The sequence below is a fragment of the Rhineura floridana genome, chromosome 2 (genome assembly GCF_030035675.1).
Source record: "Rhineura floridana isolate rRhiFlo1 chromosome 2, rRhiFlo1.hap2, whole genome shotgun sequence".
Lineage (NCBI taxonomy): Eukaryota > Metazoa > Chordata > Lepidosauria > Squamata > Rhineuridae > Rhineura > Rhineura floridana.
This window is the reverse complement of record NC_084481.1, coordinates 230,946,013-230,973,909: the sequence shown is the minus strand read 5'-3', so window position 1 is coordinate 230,973,909 and position 27,897 is coordinate 230,946,013. Positions and strand designations below refer to the sequence as shown.

The window sequence follows — 27,897 nt, the reverse complement described above, 5'->3', positions numbered from 1 at the left end:
CTTTTTTACACAAAAATAAGTTTTCAAATTGAGAGCTTTTTTTTTTACCAAAAAGTAATGTAAACAATATTTCAAGATTCTGATGCCAACTGTTTTTTTTTATTTAGTAAATGCATTGACTTCTCTTCAAAGAATTCACAGCAAAAATATGATACAGCAGACTGATGGAGACAAATAACAGAAGATAAACTGTGTGCAACCATCAACAACCAATCTGAGTGTTTGAGGAAGAATTTGTGCTTAATGCTTAAGACTTGCTTAAATGTATACATAGTTAGAGACAAGAATTTAAGACGCTTTCTTGAAACCCTTCAGGATTGGATAGATGTTTTCAAATGCTTCATATATTTCAGAACGGTCTTTGGCACCTGGGAAAAAGGGTTTTGGAATGAGCTTTAACAACATTCACAACAAGTACCAGTGTACATGCATGCGAGTGAAAGAGAGAGAGAGAGAGGTGACAGGGCAACTAGGAAGGAACCCATGCATAAAGTTGTGCCTCCCAAGAAAGGTTCTCTACCAGAACAGTAAAGGTACGGGAGGGGGGGAGATAAAAGTTTAAAATGGCACAGATCTTTATCAACTCCATATCAGAGTGGGATGGTTTTCAGCCAACTCCATTAGTCTAGTTGAAAAGCCTACCAAAAGTGGAAAATTGCACCTTCCTCCTTGTCAGTCCTAGGTTCAATGTTAATTGCCATGTTAGGTCAGACCAATGTGACCCCAGGCTTTATATTAGTGCAGGATGGCAGCCAAGCCAATGTTTGTCTTAGCATATTGTCTACACCTGGGATTGTGGTTCAGGTCTCTGCTCCTTAACCACGACCACAACCATAAATCAAACCTTGGCTACAGATTGTGGTTAAGGAGGAGAGACCTTAACCACTTTCCTGGAATTGGACTCTAAGCCATACCTTGGCGTAGCTGCTGAGGTTGGAGTCCAGGAAAGCAGCTGCAATCGCCTCCTCAGGAACGAGCGTGTCTGTGCTAAGCTATGGTTTGGCTTAGTGTGTCGTCCAAACACAACCCCAAATATTTATTTATTTATTAAATTTATATCCCACCCTTCCAGTAGGAGTCCAGTGTGGCAAACAAAAACACTCTAAAATATTGTAAAAAGACTTTTAAATATATTACAACAAAATATATATTTAAAAAGCTTCAAAAACATCTTAACAGCAATTCCAGCACAGACACAGGCTGGGATAAGGTCTCTACTTAAAACGTTTGTTGAAAGAGGAAGGTCTTCAGTAGGTGCCAAAAAGATAACAGAGATGGTGCCTGTCTAATATTTAAGGGGAGGGAGTTCCACAGGGTAAATGCCACTACCCTGAAGGTCTGCTTCCTATGATCTGTGGAAGATCATAAGATGGTATCTGCAGGAGGCCCTCACCTGCAGAGCGTAGTGATCAACGGTATATAAGGGATAAGAGGGTCTTTCAGGTATCCCGGTCCCAAGCTGTATAGGAGTTTGTACGCCAAAACAAAAAACTTGAATTTAGCCTAGTAACTAATAGGCAGCCAGTGCAATTCTTTCAGCAGTGGGGTGACATGTTGGCGATACCCTGCCCCAGTGAGCAGTCGCACCATCGCATTTTGCACCAGCTGCAGCTTCCAGATCAACCTCAAGGACAGCCCCACATAGAGCGCATTACAGTAATCCAGCCTGGAGGTTACCAGTGAATGGACAACAGTGGTCAGGCTATCCCAATCCAGAAATGGCCAAATCTGGTAAAAGGCAGTCCTAGCCACTGAGGTAACCTGGACCTCTAGCGACAAAGATGGATCCAGGAGCACCCCCAGACTACGGACCTGCTCTTTCATAGGGAGTACAACCCCATCCAAAGCAGGCAACTGAACCACCAACCCACAGCACCTCTGTCTTGCCCGGATTCAGACTCAGTTTATTGGCCCTCATCCAGCCCACCACCGAGTCCAGGCAGCGGTCCTGGGTTCGCATGGCCTCTCCCAAATCAGATGTTACAGAGAAATAGAGCTGGGTATCATCAGCGTACTGCTGACACCTTGCCCCAAATCTCCTAATGACCGCTCCCAAGGGGTTCATATAGATGTTAAACAACATGGGGGACAAGATGGTACCCTGTGGCACCCCACAGCAGAAAGCAGAGAGTAGGAATAAACGGACAGTTCTCCCAATGGAGGGCTGTAGAAAGTGGAGTCCCTCAAGGATCGGTATTGGGACCTGTACTTTTCAACTTGTTCATTAATGACCTAGAATTAGGAGTGAGCAGTGAAGTGGCCAAGTTTGCTGACGACACTAAATTGTTCAGGGTTGTTAAAACAAAAAGGGATTGCGAAGAGCTCCAAAAAGACCTCTCCAAACTGAGTGAATGGGCGGAAAAATGGCAAATGCAATTCAATATAAACAAGTGTAAAATTATGCATATTGGAGCAAAAAATCTTAATTTCACATATACGCTCATGGGGTCTGAACTGGCGGTGACCGACCAGGAGAGAGACCTCGGGGTTGTAGTGGACAGCACGATGAAAATGTCGACCCAGTGTGCGGCAGCTGTGAAAAAGGCAAATTCCATGCTAGGGATCATTAGGAAAGGTATTGAAAATAAAACAGCCGATATCATAATGCCGTTGTATAAATCTATGGTGCGGCCACATTTGGAATACTGTGTACAGTTCTGGTCGCCTCATCTCAAAAAGGATATTATAGAGTTGGAAAAGGTTCAGAAGAGGGCAACCAGAATGATCAAGGGGATGGAGCGACTCCCTTACGAGGAAAGGTTGCAGCATTTGGGGCTTTTTAGTTTAGAGAAAAGGCGGGTCAGAGGAGACATGATAGAAGTGTATAAAATTATGCATGGCATTGAGAAAGTGGATAGAGAAAAGTTCTTCTCTCTCATAATATTAGAACTCGTGGACATTCAAAGAAGCTGAATGTTGGAAGATTCAGGACAGACAAAAGGAAGTACTTCTTTACTCAGCGCATAGTTAAACTATGGAATTTGCTCCCACAAGATGCAGTAATGGCCACCAGCTTGGACGGCTTTAAAAGAAGATTAGACAAATTCATGGAGGACAGGGCTATCAATGGCTACTAGCCATGATGGCTTTGCTCTGCCACCCTAGTCAGAGGCAGCATGCTTCTGAAAACCAGTTGCCGGAAGCCTCAGGAGGGGAGAGTGTTCTTGCACTCGGGTCCTGCTTGCGGGCTTCCCCCAGGCACCTGATTGGCCACTGTGAGAACAGGATGCTGGACTAGATGAGCCACTGGCCTGATCCAGCAGGCTCTTCTTATGTTCTTATGTTCTTAACTGCCAGGGGCCCAAAAGACAATCACCCAATGCTAGTCTCTGAAAATAACCTTGGAGATAGGATCAGAACCACTGTAAAACAGTGCCTCCAATACCTATCTCACTAAATCGGTTCAGCTTATACCATGATCAATAGTATCAAAAGCCTCCGAGAGATCAAGTAAGAATAATGGGGTCGCACTCCCCCTGTCCTTCTCCCAGTAAAGGTCACACATCAGGGCGACCAAGGCCAATTCAATCCCATAACCAGGCCTGAACCCAGACTGGGATGGGTCAAGATTATCTGTTTCATCCAAGAGTACTTGCAATTGCTATGCCACAACCCTCTCAATCACCTTCCCTAAAAAGGGGGTGTTTGCGACCGGGTCCAGGGTGGGCTTTTTCAGGAGCAGTCAGATCACCACCTCTTTCAGGGTGGCTGGGAACACTCCCTCCCGCAACAACACGGTGACCACACCCTGGATCCACTCAGTCAACCCCCCTTGGCAAGCTTTAATAAGCCAAGAAAGGCAAGGGTTGAGGGGACCCTTCTTCACAGATCCAGGAAAGTTTCACAAATTAGGTTAGAACATAGATATTGCTGCCTGAGACTTGTACACTGAAAAATGAGCTTGTCATTTTTATATAATGGTTCCTAGTCCACACGTTAAACAAATGTGATGTGAACCAACAGTTCCTACCAGCTATCAATTTCAATGAGAAATCAAGAATCTTTGTATTAAGAATTAACACTGTTTACACTTTTCACAAAACAGTTATCCTGTTCCCTCAACTCACCTGTGCGTCCAAACAGGCACACACAGATACTCCCTATCCCCACTACATAGCCTGTCAGCTTTATCTGGGCTTCAAAAAAGGCCCATACAAATCTGTCTTCGTGATCATTTTAGAGCAGATGCGACACTTAAAATGCTTTTTGCATTTCATACTTAAGTAAACCAAGAACACCACACCATGTGGATTTGGATGCACAAGTGAGCAGTTGCCCTCTCCTTCATTAACCTTCACTAATGATGCATTCCAAGCGTTAAAAAAAAGTGTTCCTAGGCTGCGTTCCTATACCCAGGAGCATAGCGGCAAATTCAGAAGTGCAGGGTCCCTTTATGATAGTTACAGCCACGCCCCCTCCCATCTTTTTTTTCTTGCTGGGTTGGGAATTAGATCCTTCTTAATTCTTCTCCCACAACAACAGACATCCCTAGGAGCCAATCAGCATGAAAGGGGAGTGTTAGCTACTGAGAAGAGTCTTCTCTGGCTGACTCACTTCCTTTCACTCTGATTGGCTCCAGTCAGCAGGAAAGGACAAGGAACCACGTGTCTTCTGACACTCCTAAGTGACTAACGTACTCCCCCTTCATGAAGGTTGCCTCACAGGATGCTGGAGACTTTGGGACCCTGCTACCAAAAAGTAAGGGGTCTAAGACCCCCCGAGTCCCTGGATGACTACACCCCTGCCTATACTCACTTAACCTGGAAAGAAGCCTCACTCAGTTCAATGGGACTTCTGAGTAGATATGTATACAACTGCGCTGTCAGTCAAATGAAAATTTTAGTAAGAAAAATGGAAGATGTCCTGTTTTACGCCTCCCATTCATTTCAGCAGGACTTGCTTGCTGGAGACATTTCTGACTATTCTAGGCCATATAGGCCATATTTGTTGGGGCTGATGGGAGTTGTTCAGCAATATCTGGCAGGCTGAAGGTTCCCCACACCCATGCTATATTAATCACTCACCGGTTAATACAACTTTTCCAGACACGAAGATAAGCAATACAATCCGTGGTTTGACCATTCTGTAGATAAGGCCAGGAAACAGTTCTGGTTCATAGCTGCAATTGGGGGGGGGGGGGAACGTAAGAAAGAATTAAAATACACAAAATTAGCAAGTTCATTTGCTGTTATACGTGACTTTAATAGAGGTCTTCTTGACATTTGTATGTCATTTTATGTTTACGTTGCTTAATGTATCATGTCATAAGAACAGCCTCTTGGATCAGGTCAAAGAGGACCCTTCTAGTCCAGCATCCTGTTGTCACAGTGGCCAACCAGATGCCCCAATGGGAAGCCTGCAAGCAGGACCTGAGTGAAAGCGCACTCTGCCCTCCTGCGGCTTCTGGTAACTGGTTTTCAGAAGCATGCTGCCTCTGACAGTGGAGGCAGAGCACGGCCATCATGGCTAGTAGCCATTGATAGCCTTTTCCTCTCTGAAGCTCCGAAGGGGACTTTGTTGTGTGCTTGGTTTTTGAATGAATGTGGTGTGTATGTTTGGTTGTGTTAGACGTGTGTGTGTTGTGTGTTTGTATGTAAGTTTTTAATATGTGCTTGGGAAAGAGGTTTTTCTATCAAGCGGGGGGACTTGAGGGGGCCCCAATTACCATAGTGACAGGCAGAGGGAGGTATGGCGGTGTGAGAGGGACTGGCCAGGTAAGGGGAACGCGGCCTAGACATGTCGTGGCTGTGCCGTGTTCCGGTCCCTCTCACACCCGCAGGGTTGTTGGTTGTCCTCTCAGCCAACTCTCGGATCTCCAGTTGCTGCTTTTAAATGCCAGATCGGTACTTAATAAATCTTCCCTCGTCCACGACTTGATTGTGGATGAGGCTGCCGATCTGGCATGCATAACTGAGACCTGGGTGGGTGAGCAGGGAGGAGTTAGTCTCTCCCAGCTCTGCCCACCAGGGTATTTGGTTCAGCATCATGGTAGATCTGAGGGTCGGGGAGGTGGGGTTGCTGTGGTCTATAAGAGTTCCATCTCACTCACCAAGCACCATGTCCATACAATTACTGGCCTGGAATGTTTGCACCTGGTGTTGGGCCAGAGGGACAGGCTGGGAATCCTTTTGGTGTACCGCCCGCCTTGCTGCCCAACGGCTTCCCTAACTGAGCTGACGGAAGTGGTCTCGGAGGCATTGCTGAGATCCCCCAGACTATTAGTACAGGGGGATGTCAACATCCATGCCGAGGTGACTTTGTCTGGGGCAGCTCAGGACTTCATAGCTTCTATGACAACCATGGAGCTGTCTCAATTTGTTAGCGGTCCAACACATGTATCGGGGCATACTCTAGACCTTATTTTTGTGACTGGACATGGGGATAGTGATCTGGATGTGGGGAGTATTACATCTCTCCCTTTGTCATGGACAGATCACTGCTTGCTGAAGTTTAGACTCTCAGTAGCCTCTTCCCTCTGCAAGGGTGGGGGACCTATTAAATTGGTCCGCCCCCGGAGACTAATGAATCCTGAAGGTTTTCAAAGGGCTCTGGGGGTTTTTCCGGCTGACAGGACTGGCGCTCCTGTTGAAGCTCTGGTTGACCTGTGGAATACAGAGATGACCCGAGCTGTTGACACGATCGCTCCTGCGCGCCCTCTCCTTTGTAGAGCTCATATAGCTCCTTGGTATACTCCAGAGCTGAGAGCGATGAAGCAAGATAGGAGACGGCTTGAGCGGAGATGGAGGCGAACTCTCGACGGATGCAATTATGCACTGGTTAGTGCTTCTACCAAGCTATATGTAAGAGCAGTGAGGGCGGCTAAAAAACAACATTTTGCTGCCACCATCAATTCATCTCTCTGCCGCCCAGCGGAGCTTTTCAGAGTTGTCCGCGGGCTACTTCAGTTACGCCCACAGGACACGGTAGAACCATCGGTGGCTCGCTGTAATGAGTTTGCTGAGCACTTCCAGCATAAGATCTTATGCATCCGCCGGGACCTAGACTCCCAATTTATAGCAGTTGACCCTAACGAGGTGTCTGGAGCACAGTCTTGTCATGCTTTATTGGATTAATTTCAGTTGGTTCAGCTCGAGGACGTGGACAAGGTGCTTGGACTGGTACGTGCAACCACTTCGATACTCGATCCGTGCCCCTCTTGGCTAATAAAATCTAGCAGGGAAGGAACAGTTGGCTGGGCCAAGTAAGTGATAAACGCCTCTTTACGAGAGGGAGTGGTCCCTGACTGTCTGAAAGAGGGGGTGGTGAGACCACTCCTGAAAAAATCTTCCTTGGACCCAGAAAATTTCAACAGCTACAGACCAGTAGCAAATGTTCCGTTCCTGGGCAAGATCTTGGAACGTGTGGTTGCTGGCCAGCTCCAGGCACTATTGGATGAAACCGATTATCTAGATCCATTTCAGTCGGGCTTTCGGCCTGGTTTTGGCACTGAGACGGCCTTGGTCGCCCTGTATGATGACCTATGTCGGGAGAGGGACAGAGGGAGTGTAACTCTGTTGATTCTCCTTGATCTCTCAGCAGCTTTTGATACCATCGACCATGGTATCCTTCTGGGGAGGCTCGCGGAGTTGGGAGTTGGAGGTACTGCTTGGCTGTGGTTCCGCTCCTACTTGGTGGGCCGTCTCCAGAAGGTAGTGCTTGGGGAACATTGCTCGACACCATGGGCTCTCCAATGTGGAGTTCCGCAGGGGTCGGTTCTGTTTCCCATGCTTTTTAACATCTACATGAAGCTGTTGGGTGCGGTCATCAGGAGTTTTGGAGTGCATTGTCATCAGTATGCTGATGACATGCAGCTCTACTTCTCCTTTTCATCTTCTTCAGGTGAGGCTATTGATGTGCTGAACTGTTGCCTGGCCGCGACAATGGACTGGATGAGAGCTAATAAACTGAGGCTCAATCCTGACAAGACTGAGATGCTGCTAGTGGATGGTTTCTCTGATCGGATGGTGGATACATACCCTATCCTGGATGGGGTTACACTCCCCCTAAAGGACCGGGTTCGGAGCTTGGGAGTCGTTTTAGACTCTTCCCTCTCACTTGAGGCTCAAGTAGCCTCGGTGGCCCGGAATGCGTTCTACCAACTTCGGTTGGTAGCCCAGCTACGTCCCTATCTGAGTCAGGAGGACCTTACATCGGTGGTACATGCTCTGGTAACCTTGCGTTTGGATTACTGCAATGCGCTCTACGTTGGGCTGCCTTTGAAGACAGTTCGGAAGCTGCAGCTAGTGCAAAATGCGGCCGCCAGATTGCTGACAAGGACGAAGCGGTCCGAGCACATAACACCTGTTCTGGCACGCTTGCACTGGCTACCAATATGCTTCCGGGCCAGATTCAAAGTGTTGGTATTAACCTATAAAGCCATATACGGCCCGGGACACGCTGTCTGTCGGACCGCCTCTCCCGATACGAACCCGCCCGTTTACTATGTTCTGCTACGAAGGCCCTCCTCCGGGTTCCGACTCATAGGGAGGCCCGGAGGGTGATGACAAGATCTAGGGCCTTCTCAGTGGTGGCCCCCGAACTGTGGAACAGTTTTCCCGAGGAGGTGCGCCTGGCGCCGACACTGCTATCCTTTCGGCGCCAAGTTAAAACCTTCCTCTTTCCCAATGCATTTTTAACTTAAGTTATTGATTTCTTTTTGTTGTAACTGACTTTTGATCGTTTATTGTTATATGTTATATGTTTTTATTGTATTATATTGTGTATTTTATTATATTCCTTGTTGTTCACCGCCCAGAGAGCTTTTGCTAGTCAGGTGGTATATAAGTGAAATAAATAAATAAATAAGCTGTCTAATTTTATTTTAAATCCATCCAAGATGGTGGCTGTCACTGCCTCTTGTGGGAGCGAATTCCATAATTTAACTATCTGCTGCATGAAGTACTTGCTTCTGTCTATTCCTTTCCCTCTTTCTCGTATTTCATGCACCTTTTTGCCCCTTATCGTTATCCTGTTCTGGTATATTGGTCTGCCCTTTCAGATGATGGACTGCCTTCAAGTCGATCCCGACTTATGGCGACCCTATGAATAGGGATTTCATGGTAAGTGGTATTCAGAGGTGGTTTACCATTGTCTTCCTCTGAGGCTGAGAGGTAGTGACTGGCCCAAGGTCACCCAGGGAGCTTCATGGCTGTGTGGGGATTCGAACCCTGGTCTCCCAAGTCCTAGTCCAGCACCTTAACCACTACGCCACATCTTTCACATACAGAGATTATATTTCTCATCCACTAAGATAATATATCCAGAAAGTTACGTAGTTAAGTTACAAACAGGGAAGGCACGGAACAGAATAACAATGGTAGTAGGGCTGCAGATTTAATTGATTAAAAAAAAAACTTTGATAGATAAAGCAGTGCCTAAACTGGAGAGTTTTTTTTTTAAATGAATCAGTACAGCAACAAACGCTAGCCACCATTTTACGTTCTCCAGATGGCAAGAACACTTCTCCTGAGAGGTTGCCTGCAGGCATCATCTCGACTGCAACGAAAAAATATTTTTTTTGCTTCAGAAAGTAATGAAGTTCTCATATGTACATTAAATCAGTTAAAACTCACATGGATAATCACAATTTCTCTAGTTAGGACTAAAAAGTCCCCTTTAAAGATTTAGGTTTGCTTGGCATGAATTGCAAAAACCATCATTTTTCACAGAGGCTCTCTGTATATCTTATAATTTCCTGCATATAAAAACTGCCACTTGATCAAAAAGAGAAGAGATGGACTCTGGAGCTATGTATTTGATTTATCTGAGTGCTCTTGACACTGCAGACATCCCCTGTTATCCTTAGCAGATGCAAAAGGGAGCATCGTTCAGATTCACAACAAAACAAAACCTGCTGATAATTTCTATCTAGTTTTAAGTGGCACTTGGAGAAGGGAGAAGAAGGAAATATCAAAAAAGGTTCTGTCCTCTGCATAACGAAGAACGAAAAAGCAGCTTTCAAGCCATAAGGACCCATATAATCCATGTTAGCAGAACTGTCAGACGAGAGTTTGAAATTAGGTGAGAGGATCGGGGCAGCACGGGGGGGGGGAGGGTGCCCTCCCAAACAAGAAGCTGGTACCACCACCTAGTATATTTTGCCTACCTAGAAATATACTTTGCCCCTTCTGTGACCCCCTTTTTTTTCCTGGTACCACTACTAGATAAGATACAAGATCCATAGAAGGCCCAGGCCCAGCTTTGATGAGAATGAACCAGACCAGAAATCTCTGCCCTGACCCCCTCCTAAACAAAATCTTCTTGAACTCCCCAGATGCTGAAAGACGGCCACTCTAAGCAGCTCTTTTGCATGGTAAAACACAACCGCAACATCCTAGAAGTGCCTCTGTTTACAAGTGGCATAAAGAAGGTGAGAACAAGTAGTTCTGTTAGCACTGTAACCTGCACCAAGAGGCTCTGTAGAGCGTCTCCCGAAAATACCAAGAGAATTCCTTTTTTCTCTTTCCACCTCTTTCCTTCTGGTGGTGGGATGCACAGACATACCTACTGAACTGCTGATGAGTTAGGACCAAGCCTTCCAGCCGGATGGGGAACCTCACATCGCAGCTGCCTACCATGTTCTGTATTTTGAAATCCAGGAATTTAGCAGGGAACCCGAGTTTCTGTACCACACGAGCATACTTCCTGGCTGCCAGTCGTGACTGTTCTTCACTACAGGTTCATACAAAGGGGAGGGGGGGGAGAATCCAGCCACCAAAGCTTTAAGCAGGGATATGCATTATCTGTGCTTAACAATTCTTAACAATAATGATTCCATCATGCTACGGCAGAGTGAGAAGGTAAGCAGGACCACCATCTGCTCTCCTGGAAAGACAACTCCATCTGGCTCCTCCTTCCATCAGGCTGTCAACCTGGCAGCAACCATTCCATCAGGCTGCAGCCGAGCGGGCAAAAGAGAAGGAGGGTCACCCCAGGGGCTCTGCTAAGAGAGTGGCAACTTTTGACAACACCTCCCTTTGAACTGTGTCCATCCCAGGCTGACCATGAGAACTTTGTAACTCAGAACTACTGCCTGCCTGGGTGGGCTTTTTTCCTCCTCCTTCACAATCCCTTTTTCTTTTAGGTCATATTTTGGATTATAAACCTGAGGGCAGAGATAGTCTTGTTACCAATATTTGTCAGGTGCTCTGGGAGCCTTTTTCAGCTAGAAAAGACAATTCAAACAAAACATTATTTACTTTGTTCCAGTTGTTCCTAATTTATTTATTTGGGACAGCCCTTATTTATTCCTTAAAGTTTACTGTCCTCTTTTTTTGCGTTTAAAAGATATCTTTCAATGTTATTTAGGAATGAGCTGCTAACTCTCCTTCAGGGCTCAGCTTCCTCTCTGCGGTTTCCAGAAAGCTTAGATACATTGCATCTAGTGGTGGGAATAAATAAATGAGCCCAGCATACAGAAAGCGGAGCCTTCAGCAATGTGTAACAATGTGGTACAGGGTGCTTGGAAAGTGAGAGCTGATCTGAGAATTGGGGTATTAGAAGCCGGAGTCCATTTTCTTCGGTGAAACGTCATCAGAAATTTGGCAGTGTGTAAGTTACTCATATCAAGCAAATCTGCATGTTTTGACTTTCAACAATTTATTACAGACTTTTTGCTATCCTTTGGAGAGGAGCAGAGAACTCCACTCTCTAACCACTGGAAATCCCAGTAACGAACCCCAGCTCAGCATCTGGTATTTTGCTTGGATCGTCCACGTCACTCCCAAGCCTGTCTTCACAGTCACACTACTGAAAACATGCTTTAATAGAAAAGAAAGTGAAGACTTGGAGGATGCTCAGTCTTGCCTCCTGCCCCCTGGTATCAATTTCTGTGCTTGCGTGTGGCATCATTGGGGAATACCAAGCTCTGGCTTGAAGGAGGCATCAGGTCCAAAACAGATGTGATGTGGGAAACCCGTAACTGGATCTTTTCACTTCAGAGCAGCTACGGGGATAGGGATGTGTAGACCTCCAATTCTGGAGGGGAAAAGGGTGTTTAACTCTTTCTCCTCTGCTGCTCCCCCCTGTCAAAGCAACTGCCCTGAACAACTTGGGCCCAGGATACCTTAAGGACCGACTAAGTCTTATATCCCAGCCTGATCACTGAGATAATCCAGAGGAGCGCTGCTAGTTGTCCCTGGTGTTACAGAGGCTTGACTGGCTTCAGCTAGAAGCTGGGGATTTGGTGTCCCATGCGGTGGAATGCTCTTCCAGCAGAGATTCGGCAGGCATTCTCCTCACTTTTGACTTTCAGGCATCTCTTGAAGACATTTTTACGCTGACAGGCCTATACAGCTGTTTGAACAGTGTTGAACACTGATCAAGCCAGTCATTTTAATAAATATTTTGAATTGCTTTTCTGGTGTTTTATGTTTGATTGTATTTGTATATGCTGTTGGACACTACTTTGATATTTTATGTGCGCTGGCGGTATATAAATATTTTTGCAGATAAAATATAATTTTGCTGTCAGGACTAAAGTTAATGGGAATGGCAACACAGTTATTTGTTTTTCTAGAGGCCCTTGGCAGTATGCTAATGTGTTCCGATCCCCTCCCTTGGCATTACAGAGGTGCACTCAATCCAGATTCCAAAGCTCACCACCATGTTCAAGGACTCTCAGCCTTTGAACTGGCTTCCAGTAGCATTTGCAGAAATTCCCTTATGTGTATGTGAGTGTGTAACCGTTTCTCCCTCCTCTGAATGTAGGATCATGATAGTGACAATGATCCTCCAGCATAACAGAGAATCTCAAACGAGACTTCTTTCACAGTGGAGAATGAATGACTAAATAGCATTCAATGCCTGCTGTCCAAGGGGATATCAGTCCCATTAAAGTCTACGGAATTGATCACACACCAAAACAAGATGCTCCGATAGTCATGGTGGACTGGAATGCAAAAGTAGGGAAAAGAAAAGAACTAGAAATTGCGGAAAAATGGAGCTTGGGAGATAGAAACGAAGCAGGAGAAACACTTATTGAATTCTGTGAAGCCACTAATTTGTTTCTTTGAAACACATTCTATGAGCAACCGAAAAGACGACTTTACACGCGGACATCACCAAATGAGCAACATAGGAATCAAATTGATTATATAATTGGTAGCAGAAGATGGAGAAGTTCCATACTTTCTGTGGGGAAAAAAAGACCAGGAGCAGACTGCGGTACAGATCATGACCTGGTCGTATTGAAAATCAGAGTAAAGCTAAAGAAGAACAACAAAGCACTCATAATGCCAAAATACAATTTAAATAACATCCCAGAAGAAATTAAAGATCAAATAAGGAACAGATTTGAGGTTTTAAACCTAGCTGATAGAGAACCAGAGGAACTATGGATTGAAGTCAGATATTATCAGGGAAGAATGCAAAAAGACAATACCTCTCATTAAAAAGAGAGAAAGACCTCAATGGATGACTGAAGAAACTCTTAAAATGGTTAAAGAGAGAAGGAAAGCAAAAGCAAATGGAGACAGAAACACGGTTAGAACCCTAAATGCAATAATACAGCGACTAGTACCCAGGAACAAAGAGAACTACTACAATAGTTACTGTATAAAAATAGAAAAGGAGAATAAAAAGGTAGAACAAGAGCCCTATTTGAAAAGATTAGAGAAATGAAAGGGAAATTTATACCAAGAGTAGGGATGTTGAATAATCAACAGGGGAACACACTGAATGACCGAGATGAAATAAAAGGAAGATGGAAGCAATACACTGAAGAACTCTATAAAAGAGATGCCAGGATGACAGATTCATTCATGGAGGAACAATAGGATGAAGAACCAGAAATTTTAGAATGTGACGTGAAAGCTGCTCTTAAAATACTTGGAAGAAACAAATCACCAGGAATAGACGGCATACCAATAGAAATGCTACAAGTTACTGAGACTGAATCTGTCCAAATTTTGACAAAAATCTGTCAAGAAATATGGAAAACTAAACAATGGCCCACAGACTGGAAGTGTTCCATATACATCCCAATTCCAAAGAAAGCGGATCCCAGGGAATGCAGTAATTATCGAACTATTGCCTTAATATCCCATGCAAGTAAAGTAATGCTCAAGATTCTACAACAAAGGCTCTTACCATATATGGAGCGAGAAATGTCAGACATCCAAGCTGGGTTTAGAAAGGGAAGAGGCACCAGAGATCATATCGCAAGCATACGTTGGATAATGCAACAGACCAAGGAATTTCAGAATAAAATCACCTTGTGTTTTAAAGATTACAGCAAAGTCTTTGACTGTGTAGATCACAAAAAACTATGGAATGCTATAAAAGAAATGAGGGTCCCACAGCATCTGATTGTCCTGATGCGCAACCTATACTTTGGACAAGAGGCTACTGTGAAGATAATAAATAATAATAAATTTAATTTCTTCGTCGCCTATCTGGCCGATGGCCACTCTAGGCGACTTACAAATTTGTTAGAATACAATTGATAAAATATAATAATACAATATAAAAACAATACATCTGCAGCAACAATATTAAAACTGGGCAGGAGGCATTACAGTTATAGCAGTTAACCCTCCCCAGAAACCCCGAAGGCCTGTTGAAAGAGCCAGGTCTTTAAGGCTTTACGAAATACATTTAGGGAAGAGGCGTGCCGGAGATCTTGTGGGAGGGAGTTCCAAAGAGTGGGGGCCGCCACTGAGAATGCCCTCTCTCTAGTACCTGCCAGTCTGGCTGTTTTTGTTGGCGGGATTGAGAGAAGGCCCTGTGTGGCCGATCTTGTCGGGCGGCATAATTGGTGGCGTTGAAGGTGCTCCGTGAGATAGACTGGGCCGAAACCGTGTAGGGATTTAAAGGTCAATACCAACACCTTGAATTGGGCTCGGAAAACAACTGGTAGCCAGTGTAGGTCCAACAACACTGGTGTGATGTGATCTCGGCGGCGACTGTTCGTAAGTAGTCGAGCCGCCGCATTTTGTATCAGTTGTAATTTCCGGACCGTTTTCAAGGGTAACCCCACGTAGATCGCATTACAGTAGTCCAAACGAGAGGTGACCAGGGCGTGTACCACTAGTGGGAGCTGGTGAACAGGAAGGTAGGGTTGCAGCCTTCGTATGAGGTGTAGTTGGTACCAGGCTGCCCGGCTCACTGCCGAAATCTGAGCCTCCATGGACAGCCTGGAATCAAGCACAACCCCGAGGCTGCGGACCTGGTCCTTTAGGGGTAGACTCACCCCGTTGAACTTCAGGTCAATGTCGCCCAACCTTCTCTTGTCCCCCACAAGTAGTACCTCGGTCTTATCAGGGTTCAACTTCAGCTTGTTCCTTCCCATCCATCCACTCACGGATTCCAGGCACTTGGACAAGGTCTCCACAGCCAACTCTGGTGAAGATTTAAACGAGAGATAGAGCTGAGTGTCATCCGCATATTGATGACACTGCAGCCCAAATCTCCTGATGATTGCCCCCAGCGGCTTCATATAGATGTTAAATAGCATGGGAGAGAGGATAGAGCCCTGTGGCACACCACAGTTGAGAGGCCAAGGGTCTGAAACCTCCTCCCCCAACGCTACCTGTTGGTACCTGTCGGAGAGAAAGGAATGGAACCACTGTAATACAGTGCCTCCAATTCCCAATCCCTCCAGGCGAAGCAGAAGGATACTGTGGTCAACAGTATCAAAAGCCGCTGAGAGATCGAGGACAAGAAAGGTGGATTCTCCCCTATCTAATGCCCTCCTCAAATCATCTACCAGAGCGACCAAGGCTGTTTCAGTTCCGTGACCAGTCCTGAAACCCGATTGGTATGGATCCAAATAATCCGTTTCATCCAAGTGTGCTGACAACTGGTTGGCCACCACTCGCTCAATGACCTTGCCCAGAAATGGTAGATTTGAAATTCTTCAATATTCTGAAGACAGAATATGGAGAAAACAACTGGTTCCCCATCGGAAAGGGTGTGAGACAGGGGTGTATTTTATCACCCTATTTGTTTAATCTGTACGCAGAACATATACGGAAAGTGGGATTGGACCAAGATGAAGGAGGTGTGAAAATTGGAGGGAGAAATATAAATAATTTAAGATATGCATACAACACCATACTACTAGCAGAAACCAGTAATGATCTGAAATGAATGCTGATGAAAGTTAGAGGAAAGCACAAAAGCAGGACTACTGTTGAACATCAAGAAGACCAAAGTAATGACAACAGAAGATTTATGTAACTTCCAAGTTGATAATGGGGACGTTGAACTTGTCAAGGATTATCAATACCTCGGCACAGTCATTAACCAAAATGGAGACAATAGTCAAGAAATTAGAAGAAGGCTAGGACTGGGGAGGGCAGCTATGGGAGAACTAGAAAGGTCCTCAAATGCAAATATGTGTAATTGAACACTAAAGTCAGGATCATTCAGACCATGGTATTCCCAATCTCTATGTATGAACGTGAAAGTTGGACAGTGAAAAATGTGGATAAGAGAAAAATCAACACATTTGAAATGTGGTGTCGGAGGAGAGTTTTGCAGATACCATGGACCATGAAAAAGACAAATTGGGTGTTAGAACAAATTAAACCATATCTATCACTAGAAGCTAAAACGGTGAAACCGAGGTTATCATACTTTGGACAAAATAATGAGCAGACATGATTCACTAGAAAAGACAATAATGCTGGGGAAAACAGAAGGAAGGAGAAAAAGAGGAAGGCCAAACAAGAGATGGATCGATTCCATAAAGGAAGCCACAGACCTGAACTTACAAGATCTGAACAGGGTGGTTTACAACAGATGCTACTGGAGGTCACCGATTCATAGTGTTGCCATAAGTCGTAATCGACTTGAAGGAACATCACACACACGCACGCACGCACGCACACACACACACATGCAGTGTGTTGATGTGGCCAGTAACAAACCAATCAACCGACTGCATGAGTTAGGCTGCTTTTAGGCCTGCTCTGGACCATTCCTGTTCCTTCAAGTGTTTATAAGTCATATACATGCCCTTTCCCCCTATCCCCAATCACTTTCTAGATTCAGAAGAGTCCCAGTGCTACATGTTTTTCTCTGTTCATAGTAAAGGCAAATAGTCCTACCTTTTTGCTCCTGTGCAGACCATTTTTCCAGAGCTAAAAATAAGGGCTGTTGTTCTTGGTTCTCTAATTCTCATGATCACAGCAGCAAACCTCTAAAGTTCAGCAGGAAAATCCAGATTATTACCCTGTGGATCCATACTGCATCAAGCAGTATTTGAAAACTTTTGACAGTGTACCATGTGTTTTTAAAATCTATAAACATAAGAGGTTTTACATGGGCTGGCTGGTTCCAAGAGACTGAAAGAGAATTTCCCACGATAGAAAAAAAAAAAAAGCGTCTTCCAAATTGTTAAAGAAAGCCCATAAATATTTGAAGATGGGACAATTTCCTTTCCAAAAATAATTTATAACATTTACAGTTACATTTATCATTCATTCATTCATTCAGTTACATTTTTGCATCTTAAAGACAAGGTTGGGATCTAACATGGATCCAAGAGACTTCCATTCATGCAATGGGACCGTCACGTTTTCTCCCCTCCCAGCTGCAGCTCTCTGTGTGTGTGTTATGTGCCTTCAAGTCGATTACGACTCATGGTGACCCTTTGAATCAGCTACCTTCTATAGCATCTGTTGTGAACCACCCTGTTCAGATCTTCTAAGTTCAGGTCTGTGGCTTCCTTGATGGAATCGATCCATCTCTTCTCAAATAATAAATATGTCTTCTCATTATGTGTGCGAAGTATGATAATCTCAGTTAAAATCTTGTCCAGAGGATCCCTCAACCTCTACAACAGGTTTCGAGAGTGCACGGAGAGCTGTGGGGTGGGGTGGAGGAGGAGAGGAAGTTGAAGTCCTGTTGCATGAACAGAAGTCTGTCCTACTTGCACATGGATAGTGTTGGATATAACCCATTATCACTTAATATAGGTATCATTAAAATATATAGAGTTGTATTCAATGTAGGACTAAGAAATTGTTCCATCAGCGCAAGGATTTTTTCCTTGCGCAATGGAAGGGTCTTCCCCTCTCCTCGCCCTGTGTGCCCCCCTATAACTGTTCTGGAGAGGATCTGGGGGCAGCGCAGAGTGCGTGCTGGGAGGAGGGGGAAATCCTATTGCACTAGTGCTAATCCTCGTGCTAGCTAGTGCAACTATTTAGCTGGATACCACCCGTATCTTGTGGAAGAGGTATGGTGACTGGGTAGGCAGGACAACTGCTGAATTATGGAAGGGCAGATCTCCTCCCTCAAAATACCATTCAAATCCATCAAAGCCGTTTGCCAGGAGAGTTGACACTAGGGCCAAAAAAGGAGACAGGGCTATTGCCTTGAAGTCTTCCTCATGAGTTCCCAGGAGGCATCTGGATGGCCACTGAGTGAACAGAATGTTGGGATTGGCTAAGGATGGGGAAACCTGTGGCGCCCTCCAGGTGATGCTGGACTCCAACTCCCATCAGCCTCAGCCAGCATGGCCAAAGGTGTGGGAGGAGGGGAGTTGCAGTCCAGCAACATCTGGAGGGCACCACACATTCCCTCATCCCTAGATAGACCTCTGATCTGATCAAGTAGGGTACTTCTCATGTTCTTTTTACCTCAACTCTGCAAACATCCCCAAGATGCAGGGAGCCTTTTTTCAGGCCAAGGGCCACATTCCCTTCTGAGCAACCTTCTGAGGGCCATTTGCAGTAGTGTAGTGGCAAATTTAGAAGTGCAGAGTCCCTTCATTATCGTCACAGCCATTCCTCTCCCTCTTTTTTTGCTGCTGAATTGAGAATGAGATCCTCTTTAGTGCCTTCTCTCACAAGAGACATCCCCAGGAGCCACTACGCATGAAAGAGGAGAGTGTTCACTGCTGAGAAGAGTTTTCCCAGTGACTGACTCGCCTCCTTTCACTCTGATTGGCTCCAATCAGCAGGAAACAACAAGGAAGCATTTTAGAAGACTCTTCTCAGTAGCTAACACTCTCCCCTTTCATGCTGATTTACTCATAGGATGCTGGAGACATAGGGACCCTGATGGGACCCTGTGCCCCAAAAGGTAAGGGGTTTAAGACCCCCTGAGACCCTGCCTAAGTCCCCCTGAGACTACACCCATGGCCATATGCCGCCATTGGATGGAGCGCCAGGCAAAATCAGACAGCGCAATTCATGTAAACTTTAGTTTTATACAGTAGGCTAGTTTTGACATACCCCTCTCTGTCCCCCATCCAGACAAGGCAGAGATGTTATCAGAGTTCAAGGACACCTTTTAGCCAGGCAAAATCACTCAGGCTGTAAAACAGGGCCAGGCAGAGAGGCCTGGAGGGCTGCCTTCAGCCCCCATACGGACTTACCCAGTGCTATCAAGTGAGCCTTGCAGCAGAATGGGGATATGAACCTCCCAGATTCAAGCAACACATCACTGGGGCACACTGTAAACAATTTTTTTTTTTAAAAAAATCTCTCTTGCGTAGTTTTCATTTCCACAAGCTGCTTGATGCGCTTCCATTCACATGCACACACTTGTCCTGTTTGTAACAGGCATTTAAAAACAGCACAGTTGTGTTGCAGTATAAGCCCAGTACCACAGCTTGGAAAAGTTACTTTTTTGAACTACAACTCCCATCAGCCTCAGCCAGCATGGCCACCAGATTGGGCTGATGGGAGTTGTAGTTCAAAAAAGTAACTTTTCCAAGCTCTGCTGAGTGCTGCAGTCGGATGAGGGAAGCCCAGGTAGATATCCCTATGGGTCACTTCACACACATTACCCCCCCCATGCACTAACCAGAGAAACCCCCACAGACGTACAGGCATAGCCCGCTTAAAGTCGCTTCACTTAAAGTCACCTCGCTATAAAGTACATGCTCCATACTCCACCGTACCCTACTTTAACGTACGCCCTTCACAATAACGGACACTTAATGGCATGACGCCGCTGCCATCTAGTGGCGATTGCCATGCAGTACATGCATAGATAATTGCTTCACTTTAAGTACATTTTCACTTTACATACACGCTCCGGTCCCATTGCCTATGTTAAAGCAGGGTATGCCTGTATATATGTCTATGATGCTCAAGCCTGGAAGTGACAAAGTACCAAGGTACCCATGCATCGTAAGTTCCCTTCGCTGGATCGTCACCTTGGAGTGGTGAGTCGGCTTGCGTGTTCCATTGAACCCTATGAGTTATGCCGTCGGGAGTCATGCACTCCCAGCAGGGCCACCCATGGCGGTGAGGTCAAATGGGAGGAACCAGACAAAGAACGATCCAAGAAAGTCCTCAATGGCAGAACAGGCGGAGGATAACAATGTGTATGTTACAACGGCTGTGAAGGCGGATGAAGGCTGCAGCAGATAAAAGACTTCCAATCATCGTGGTATCCATGCCATTGGATCAAAGCCTTTTTCTGTCAAGATTGTGTGTTGATCATGGTGCGCTGCTCTCCCCACATAAAACAAATTCATGCACAGGCGTCTTCCATAACGAAAGTGCCATGGCGATTGGCGAATGGCAACAGGGGCAGGACTGTGAAATCCACAAGCCCCTAGTCATGGACTGGTACATCAGCGGTGGATACAGATTCAGACAGACCCATTGTTAAAGACTTTATTTTGGAAGACAATCTTACTCGGTCACGAGTGATTGCCAAGAGAGAGCATTGTAAGATGAATACAGCACATGCCATCGAGTTTCTCCGCTTTTGTTGTTATATGCCTTCAAGTCGATTACGACTCATGGCAACCCTATGAACCAGCGAATCCAATAGCATCTTTTCCCTCTTTACGCATGTAAATTACCAGTTTAGGAAGACTGTTGCATGTGCAGCAGCCCTTAGCCATGAAATTCACTGGATAGGCTTGGACAGGCCACTTATTCCTCAGCTTACCTTCACTCATAGGGTTCTTGCAATTACGTAAGAATAATTGTAAGTCCCTTTGTAAAATTGTTTTTGATCTATAAATCTGCATTTTGAAGGTTAGCTCTGACAGTGATCCGATAGGAGCATAGGAAGCCACCTTAGACAGATCCTTGGTCCATCTAGCTCAGTACTGCCTGCACTGACTGGCAGCAGCTTCCAGGGTTTCACGCAGGAGTCTCTTCCAGCCCTGCCTGGAGATGCTATTGGGGATTGAACCTGGGACCTTCTACGTGTGAGGCAGATGCCCTTCCACTGAACTACGGCCCTTAAGAATGTCGCAAGATTCAGGACTAGACCATTTGTTGAAGAAGTTGGCCATTTGTATGGATATGCAAGTGTGAAGGAGGTAGGGATGGGTGAGCATTTTAATTCAGTTTGCATTTCAAGCAGAATTTATAAGATTTGCACTTTCAGAAACAACACGAGAACTGATACACAGCCATCCTTCAAAATTCGCACTTATCAGAATTTTGGGATGCAGTTCATTGACTCCACAATATTTACAAAAAGGCGTATGTTAGGGGAAAATGTGCCTAAAAATGAATATATGAGTGAAAATAACATGCAAAAAGGCACAATGTGATGAGAAATGGCTTGCAAAAATTTGTATCTTTGTCAAAACTCCCAACAACTGCCAACTGCATCTGTGTTAGAGTTGCTTTTAATATGTTTTCTTTAATAATATGTTTTTAACCCTTTTTTTAAAAAAAAGTTTTTAAAGCTTTTAAAAAAATGTTTTTAACGTTGTTTTGTTTTAATGTATTTTAAGGTCTTTTTATGGTGTTTTAAAGTGTTTTTAGCATTTCTGTTTGCCGCCCTGGGCTCCTGCTGGGAGGAAGGGCGGGATATACATCAAATAATAAATAAACAAAAATGTGTTTATTTGGAGAAATCCACACTAAAATGGTGGAGAATTTTCATGAGGATTTTTTTTTAATTTGCAGATTGCTGCAGAAATGTAGAAGACTGAATTTAACATTAGAAAAATGAGAAAAGGAGAGAACCGAAATTGACAGATCTTTCCATCCCTAAAAGAGGGGGGAAGAGGAGGAGGGGTCTGGAGAGTGAACATTTGTGAGGTTCACTATGAGAAGGGACTAGGAAACAGTGGCATGGATTTGGTGGAATTTCTTTAGCTACAGCTTAACGTCTCTGCGGTGTTCACAGCATACAAGCTGTGGAGACTGTTGACTCCAATGTTGGTGGGGCAGTGAATCCATAGCTCCTGAATGTTTGCCCTAAAACCCAGAGTGGATTCACTGCCCCACTGACATGGAGCCAGCAGTCTCCTCTGTGTAAAAGGCAATGCACTCCCTGCTTTGTTGTTGTTATGTGCCTCCAAGTCGATTATGACTTATGGCGACCGTATGAATCAGTGACCTCCAACAGCATCTGTCATGAACCACCCTGTTCAGATCTTGTACGTTCAAGTCTGTGGCTTCCCTTATGGAATCAATCCATTTCTCGTTTGGCCTTCCTCTTTTTCTACTCCCTTCTGTTTTCCCCAACATTATTGTCTTTTCTAGTGAATCATGTCTTCTGATGATGTGTCCAAAGTATGCTAACCTCAGATTCATAATTTTAGCTTCTAGTGATAGTTCTGGTTTGATTTGTTCTAACACCCAACTATTTGTCTTTTTTGCAGTCCATGGTATCTGCAAAGCTCTCCTCCAACACCACATTTCAAATGCGTTGATTTTTCTCTTATCTGCCTTTTTCACTGTCCAACTTTCACATCCATACATAGAGATTGGGAATACCTTGGTCTGAATGATCCTGACTTTGGTGTTCAGTGATACATCTTTGCATTTGAGGACCTTTTCTAGTTCTCTCACAGCTGCCCTCCCCAGTCCTAGCCTTCTTCTGATTTCTTGCCTATTTGTCTCCATTTTGGTTAATGATTGTGCCAAAATATTGATAATCCTTGACAAGTTCAATGTCCTCGTTGTCAATTGTAAAGTTGCATAAATCCTCTGTTGTCATTACTTTAGGACATAAATGGCACCAAGTTAACGTCACGCTGGAGAGCGCACAGACTCTTGATGAGCAGTGACCGGCGAGGATAAGGGCACGTCCGGTGGCAGAAGGGGTGTTGTAAACACATTAGAAAAGCCCATCTAGTTGAGCATTCTGTTTCCATATTGGCCAACCAGATGCCTATAACAAAGCCCACACATAGGGCATGCCCACAGTAGCACGCATGTTCACGTTCCCTAGTAACCAGTATACTGCCTCAGATATTGGAGATAATATATAGCTCTGGAAAGAAGGAGCAGCACTGAAAACAAGTGGGGTTTGTTGTTGTTATGTGCCTTCAAGTCAATTGCAACTTATGGCGACCCTATGAATCAGTGACCTCCAAGAGCATCTCTCCTGAGCCACCCTGTTCAGATGTTGTAAGTTCAGGTCTGTGGCTTCCTTTATGGAATCAATCCATCTCTTGTTTGGCCTTCCTCTTTTTCTACTCCCTTCTGTTTTTACCAGCATTATTATCTTTGCTAATGAATAATGTCTTCTCATTAAGTGTCCAAAGTATGATAATCTCAGATTCATCGTTTTAGCTTCTAGTGACAGTTCTGGTTTAATTTGTTCTAACACCCAATTATTTGTCTTTTTCGCAGTCCATGGTATCCGCAAACTCTCCTCCAACACCACATTTCAAATGAGTTGATTTTTCTCTTTTCTGCCTTTTTCACTGCCCAACGGGGTATATAAGACAAAAGAAGAGCCTGCTGGATCAGCCCAGTGGCCCAACTAATCCAGCATCCCGTGCTCACAGCAACCAACCAGATGCCTGTGGGAACCCCACAAGCAGGACCCGAGTGCCCCCTCCAGTGGTATCCAGCAGCATGTCTGACAATAGGAGAACCCAAAACCCTAAAGCAAAAGGCATCCCTGTCCACACTATGACTACAAGGCCTGTTTTAAAAAGGACCAATTGCAGAAAGTCCATTTTGGACCAAAGCAGCAACCTGAAGCGACACCTCCATCTCTAAACGTTCGGCAGACCTGGGCCTAACCAGAATCCTGGAGGCCAGGGGGACCAGAAGAAAGTCAGATACCAAGTAGCCTTTCTGCTGCTTACCTTTGGGTTGTATTCTGCATTGCGCGCCTGAAGGGCTATGTTCTTGAGGTCCAGCTTACAAGCCAAGTTTACGGTGGCCACTATATTCCTGGGAGAACAAAAGAGGAACGGTACGCATTTAGGATCTCATGTACAAGGGAATTTCTGGATAGGATTGGGGGTGGGGTGGACCCAGGACCTCTGGTCTACAGCTTTGGATTTTGGGATGCAGGGGGGAAAAATACAGGGTGGTCTCTGCCCCACTTTGTTTAGTGACCAGCTTCCCCCACTTATTGGCAGAAAAATGGGTCAAAACTGTTTAAGGGGGTGGGATTCAGGGCCCCCACTCCCCTATCCATGCTATGTTTTTTTTAAAGCATCCCTCCGAGTGCCTAGCCCACTTAATACTAATTTGGCAGCAATCTAGACTTTACACACAGCCCCACCACTGTGAGTAGCTTGGCCCCTGATTTCTTGCTGATAAAGATATTTTCCCCATGAGCTTTGTTTCCTCCAATTCCAGTAATCCAGTAGCAAAAACTCCACTGCACCCATAAGCGAGCGCTCAGGAAAAAGTCCTACGGAAACAGGCTTTTGACTGGGCATTCAAACATGCTGGAACCCTCAACCTTTGGGTTGACCTACTGTAACTGTGGAACAATGCCAGAGGAACCTTCGGAAGTGGGGGTCATCGGGGTCATCGGAGTCATGGGAAGACGGGGTCCAGACCCATCCAACAACGGCTGAGTTCCATTTTCATCCCTATTTTGGGACAAGTCACTGTCGTCCAAGAAGATGCCGCTGTCCTGTGTTCCCAGTTGAGGGCTGCGTTGATCTCCTCCCAACATGCTGTCACCTTCATCTTTGTGATCCTGGCCAAAGTAGTCAGGCAGGAAACTGAGGTCCACTGAGAAGTCTTTGTTCCGGTCAGGCGGGGAACTAAACGGTGTACCCAGGGATGAGGAGAGAGGCAGGTCTGTCACAAAGGGGCTCATGGGAGCATAGACTGGGGGGCTGGTTGACGGCAGGTCATCCTTGAACCATGTAGGAAAGAAAAATCATTCATCGCACCTTTGTGGTTATAGAACCCCAAAATACTATGCCCAGTTCTCTGCACCAGCACACTCTATGCAAGCCCATGACTTCCTCACAGGGCCTCATTTATTGTACGATAAATGTACAACTGCTGCATCGTGAAAAGGCTTCCAGGTGAGCTGTTTATTGAGCATTTATTCTGATTGGTTTGTGCGGAGGTTAGGTGGTGTTGCATCAAAGCAAGTGTTACCCCACACCTTCCCAGTGCTTTTCTCCCATCATTTTCCTTGTTGCAAAATGCCCAATCTTTTGGGGAAGTGGGTTTGTTTCACAAGACCTCCCAATCAACTATAATTGCACAACCTGAATTTGCCATTATGTGATTGAATCCCATCTGAAAATGACACCCTATGGAAGCCATGCTGACAGAGTACAGCTACGTGCCTATGACATTAGCAATGCATGTTATCTTGGCATTTTCTTTACCTATGTGGATGCATATCCCATTCCAGAGGTTAATGGGTGGTGGTGCAATATTAAACAAGGCACACAACCAGTGACCTACCAAGTTGACTGCAGCTCTCCACCCTGTGCTGGTGGCCCCACCATTAGCTTAATAGTCCTTCTGCATTTGTTACTTGCAACAATGACTTTTTAAAGTTCTTGGCAGGCCAGAATAAATGGCTGGTGCACCACAAGTTGTGCAGGCTGGATATTATAAAACAGCGGAACAACAAAGAAAACTGCAAGGCTTTGTTTTGATTGTAACGTCAGCAGAATGAGGCAGTCATAGAAGCTCAGTATGGATGATGTTCATGCACAGTTAAGAGACAAAAGGAAGGAGCTCCATGGAGAGGCTCAATTGATGTGGACCATCTTATCAAGAAGCCCATCCTGTGCAATATAGGAATTTGGCTTTTAGTATTGTGGCACCTGCCCTTTGGAATTTCCTCCCCTTAAATATAAAACAGGCATCTCTGTTGACATTTCGGCACCTACTGAAGACTTTCCTTTTTCAACAAGCCTTTTAAGTAGAGACCTTATACCAGTCTGCATCTATACTGGAATTGTTTAAGATTTTTTTTAATTAACTGTTTTAATATATATATTTTTAGAAAGAGCTGTTTAAGAGGCTTTATTGCTTGTTGCTTGCCACCTTAGACTCCTTTGGGAGGAAGGTCGGGTTATAAATTTAATAAATAAATAATTCTGCTTATTCTTTTTAGCAGGCACTGTTTTCACCCTTTCAAATTGTCCTTTTGCAACCATAGCTACAATGTTAAGTTGTACCACTGAATAGAGCTGGATTTACTTCAGAGTAAACTTGGTTAGGATTGCACTGAGAACACCAAGTCTAAACCTGCTTTCAATATGGGTATCTGAGGTTAAGTCACCACCTTGCTTATCTATATTTATTAATGAAAATATATAATGGAAACACCAATGATTTATCTCAGAGGCTAATGGACACAAGTTAATTCAAAATTGTTAACGAGTTTGTAACAATAAGAAATATCAATGGAAGCTTGTGCAGTTTTAACACTGGAGCTGTGGATCAGGAAGCCACCAGTTCAAATCTCACCTGTGGCTGTTGATTCAAGACAGTCTTAGACAATCTGCTCAGCTTCAGCCCACTATCTGCAGTTTGGGACAGCACTCTATAAATGCTTTTGAGGCAGGCCCATGGCTCAGTTGTAGAGCACACATTTTGAATGCAAAAAGTTCCAGGTTCAAGATTCCTGCCTGAAACCCTGGAAAAGTTGATGCCAGCCAGGGTTGACACTATTGGGCTGACACCACTGTGCTAGGGTTCTGATGGAGTACAAGGCACTTCCTATGTTCATAAATGCTAAGCAATATAATCATAAGAATTACAGAAATAATATGGCCAGAATCAAACTAAGTAAACATGGAAATAAGATTATTTGCTCAACTTGTTCTAGCAGTGAAACGTGCATTGCACAGTAAGGAGCAGCTATGAACATCAGAAGAGCGCTGTTACATCAGAACTGCAGCCCATCTAGTCCAGCATCCTGTTCTCACAGTGGCCAGCCAGATGCTCATGGGAACTTTGAAAGCAGGACCCGAGTGCAAAGAGCACTCTTCTCTCCTGCAGTTTCCAGCAACTGGTATTCAGAAGCATACTGCCTCTGACAGGGGAGGGAAAACACTGTGGCTATTAGCCATTGATAGCCTTATCCTCTTTGAATTTGTCTAAACCTCTTTTAAAGCTCTCCAAATTGGTGTCCGTCACCACATCTTCTAGGAGGAAGTTCCATAATTTAATTATGAACTATGTGAAGCAAAACTTTCTTTTGACTGTCCTGGATCCAGTCAGCTTCATTGTCATCCGGCTAGCCATCGTATCCCTAAGGGCAGCAGAAAAAATAAATGAAAAAATAAAATGGACTGCCTTCAAGTTGATTCCAGCTTATGGCTACCCTATGAATATGGTTTTCATGGTAAGCAGTATTCAGAAGTGGTTTACCATTGCCTTCCTCTGAGGCTGAGAGACAGTGACTGGCCTGAGGTCACCCAGTGAGCTTCATGGCTGTGTGGGGATTCAAACCCTGGTCTCCCAGGTCCTAGTCCAACACTCTAACCACTACACCACTCTACATACTATTTTTTTTTCTTTTTGGCAAAACTAGAGATAGAAAACCAGTTGCCCTTTTAAAATTGATGAAGCCCAGTATCTTTGATTTTACCTGGCTCGTACACTGGTCCAGGTAGCTTTCCAGTGAGAATTCCCCGTCCATGCCTCACTTCTCTATTCTGTAACACTGCAGAACACACAGCAACACTGTTCTCAGTTCAATAATTGTATTAACACAGAAAGAAGTTGGAAACTGCTGTTCCAAGAGGAAGCCCAACTAAAAGATCATCACTCCAGCTGGTGGTAGTGAAGT

General features: G+C 44.8%; 1 protein-coding gene across 3 annotated transcripts; it reads right to left on the bottom strand.

Moving 5' to 3' along the window:
- Positions 1-77: 77 nt before the first annotated feature.
- TBPL2 (TATA-box binding protein like 2) lies at positions 78-27,897 on the bottom strand. 3 transcript variants are annotated; one of them, XM_061612500.1, is made up of 7 exons: positions 27,697-27,896; positions 24,599-24,987; positions 23,975-24,062; positions 17,052-17,143; positions 10,504-10,671; positions 5,025-5,119; positions 78-368 (listed from the first exon to the last, which is right to left on the bottom strand). In XM_061612500.1, exons 1-7 carry the CDS (start codon positions 27,745-27,747, stop codon positions 289-291), a joined length of 963 nt encoding a protein of 320 aa, XP_061468484.1. In that variant the 5' UTR covers positions 27,748-27,896; the 3' UTR covers positions 78-288. The 3 variants fall into 3 exon arrangements, with proteins under 3 accessions (XP_061468484.1, XP_061468486.1, XP_061468485.1); XM_061612502.1 differs by lacking the exon at positions 10,504-10,671 and having other exon boundaries at positions 27,697-27,895; XM_061612501.1 differs by lacking the exons at positions 78-368; positions 5,025-5,119 and adding an exon at positions 9,394-9,495 and having other exon boundaries at positions 27,697-27,897.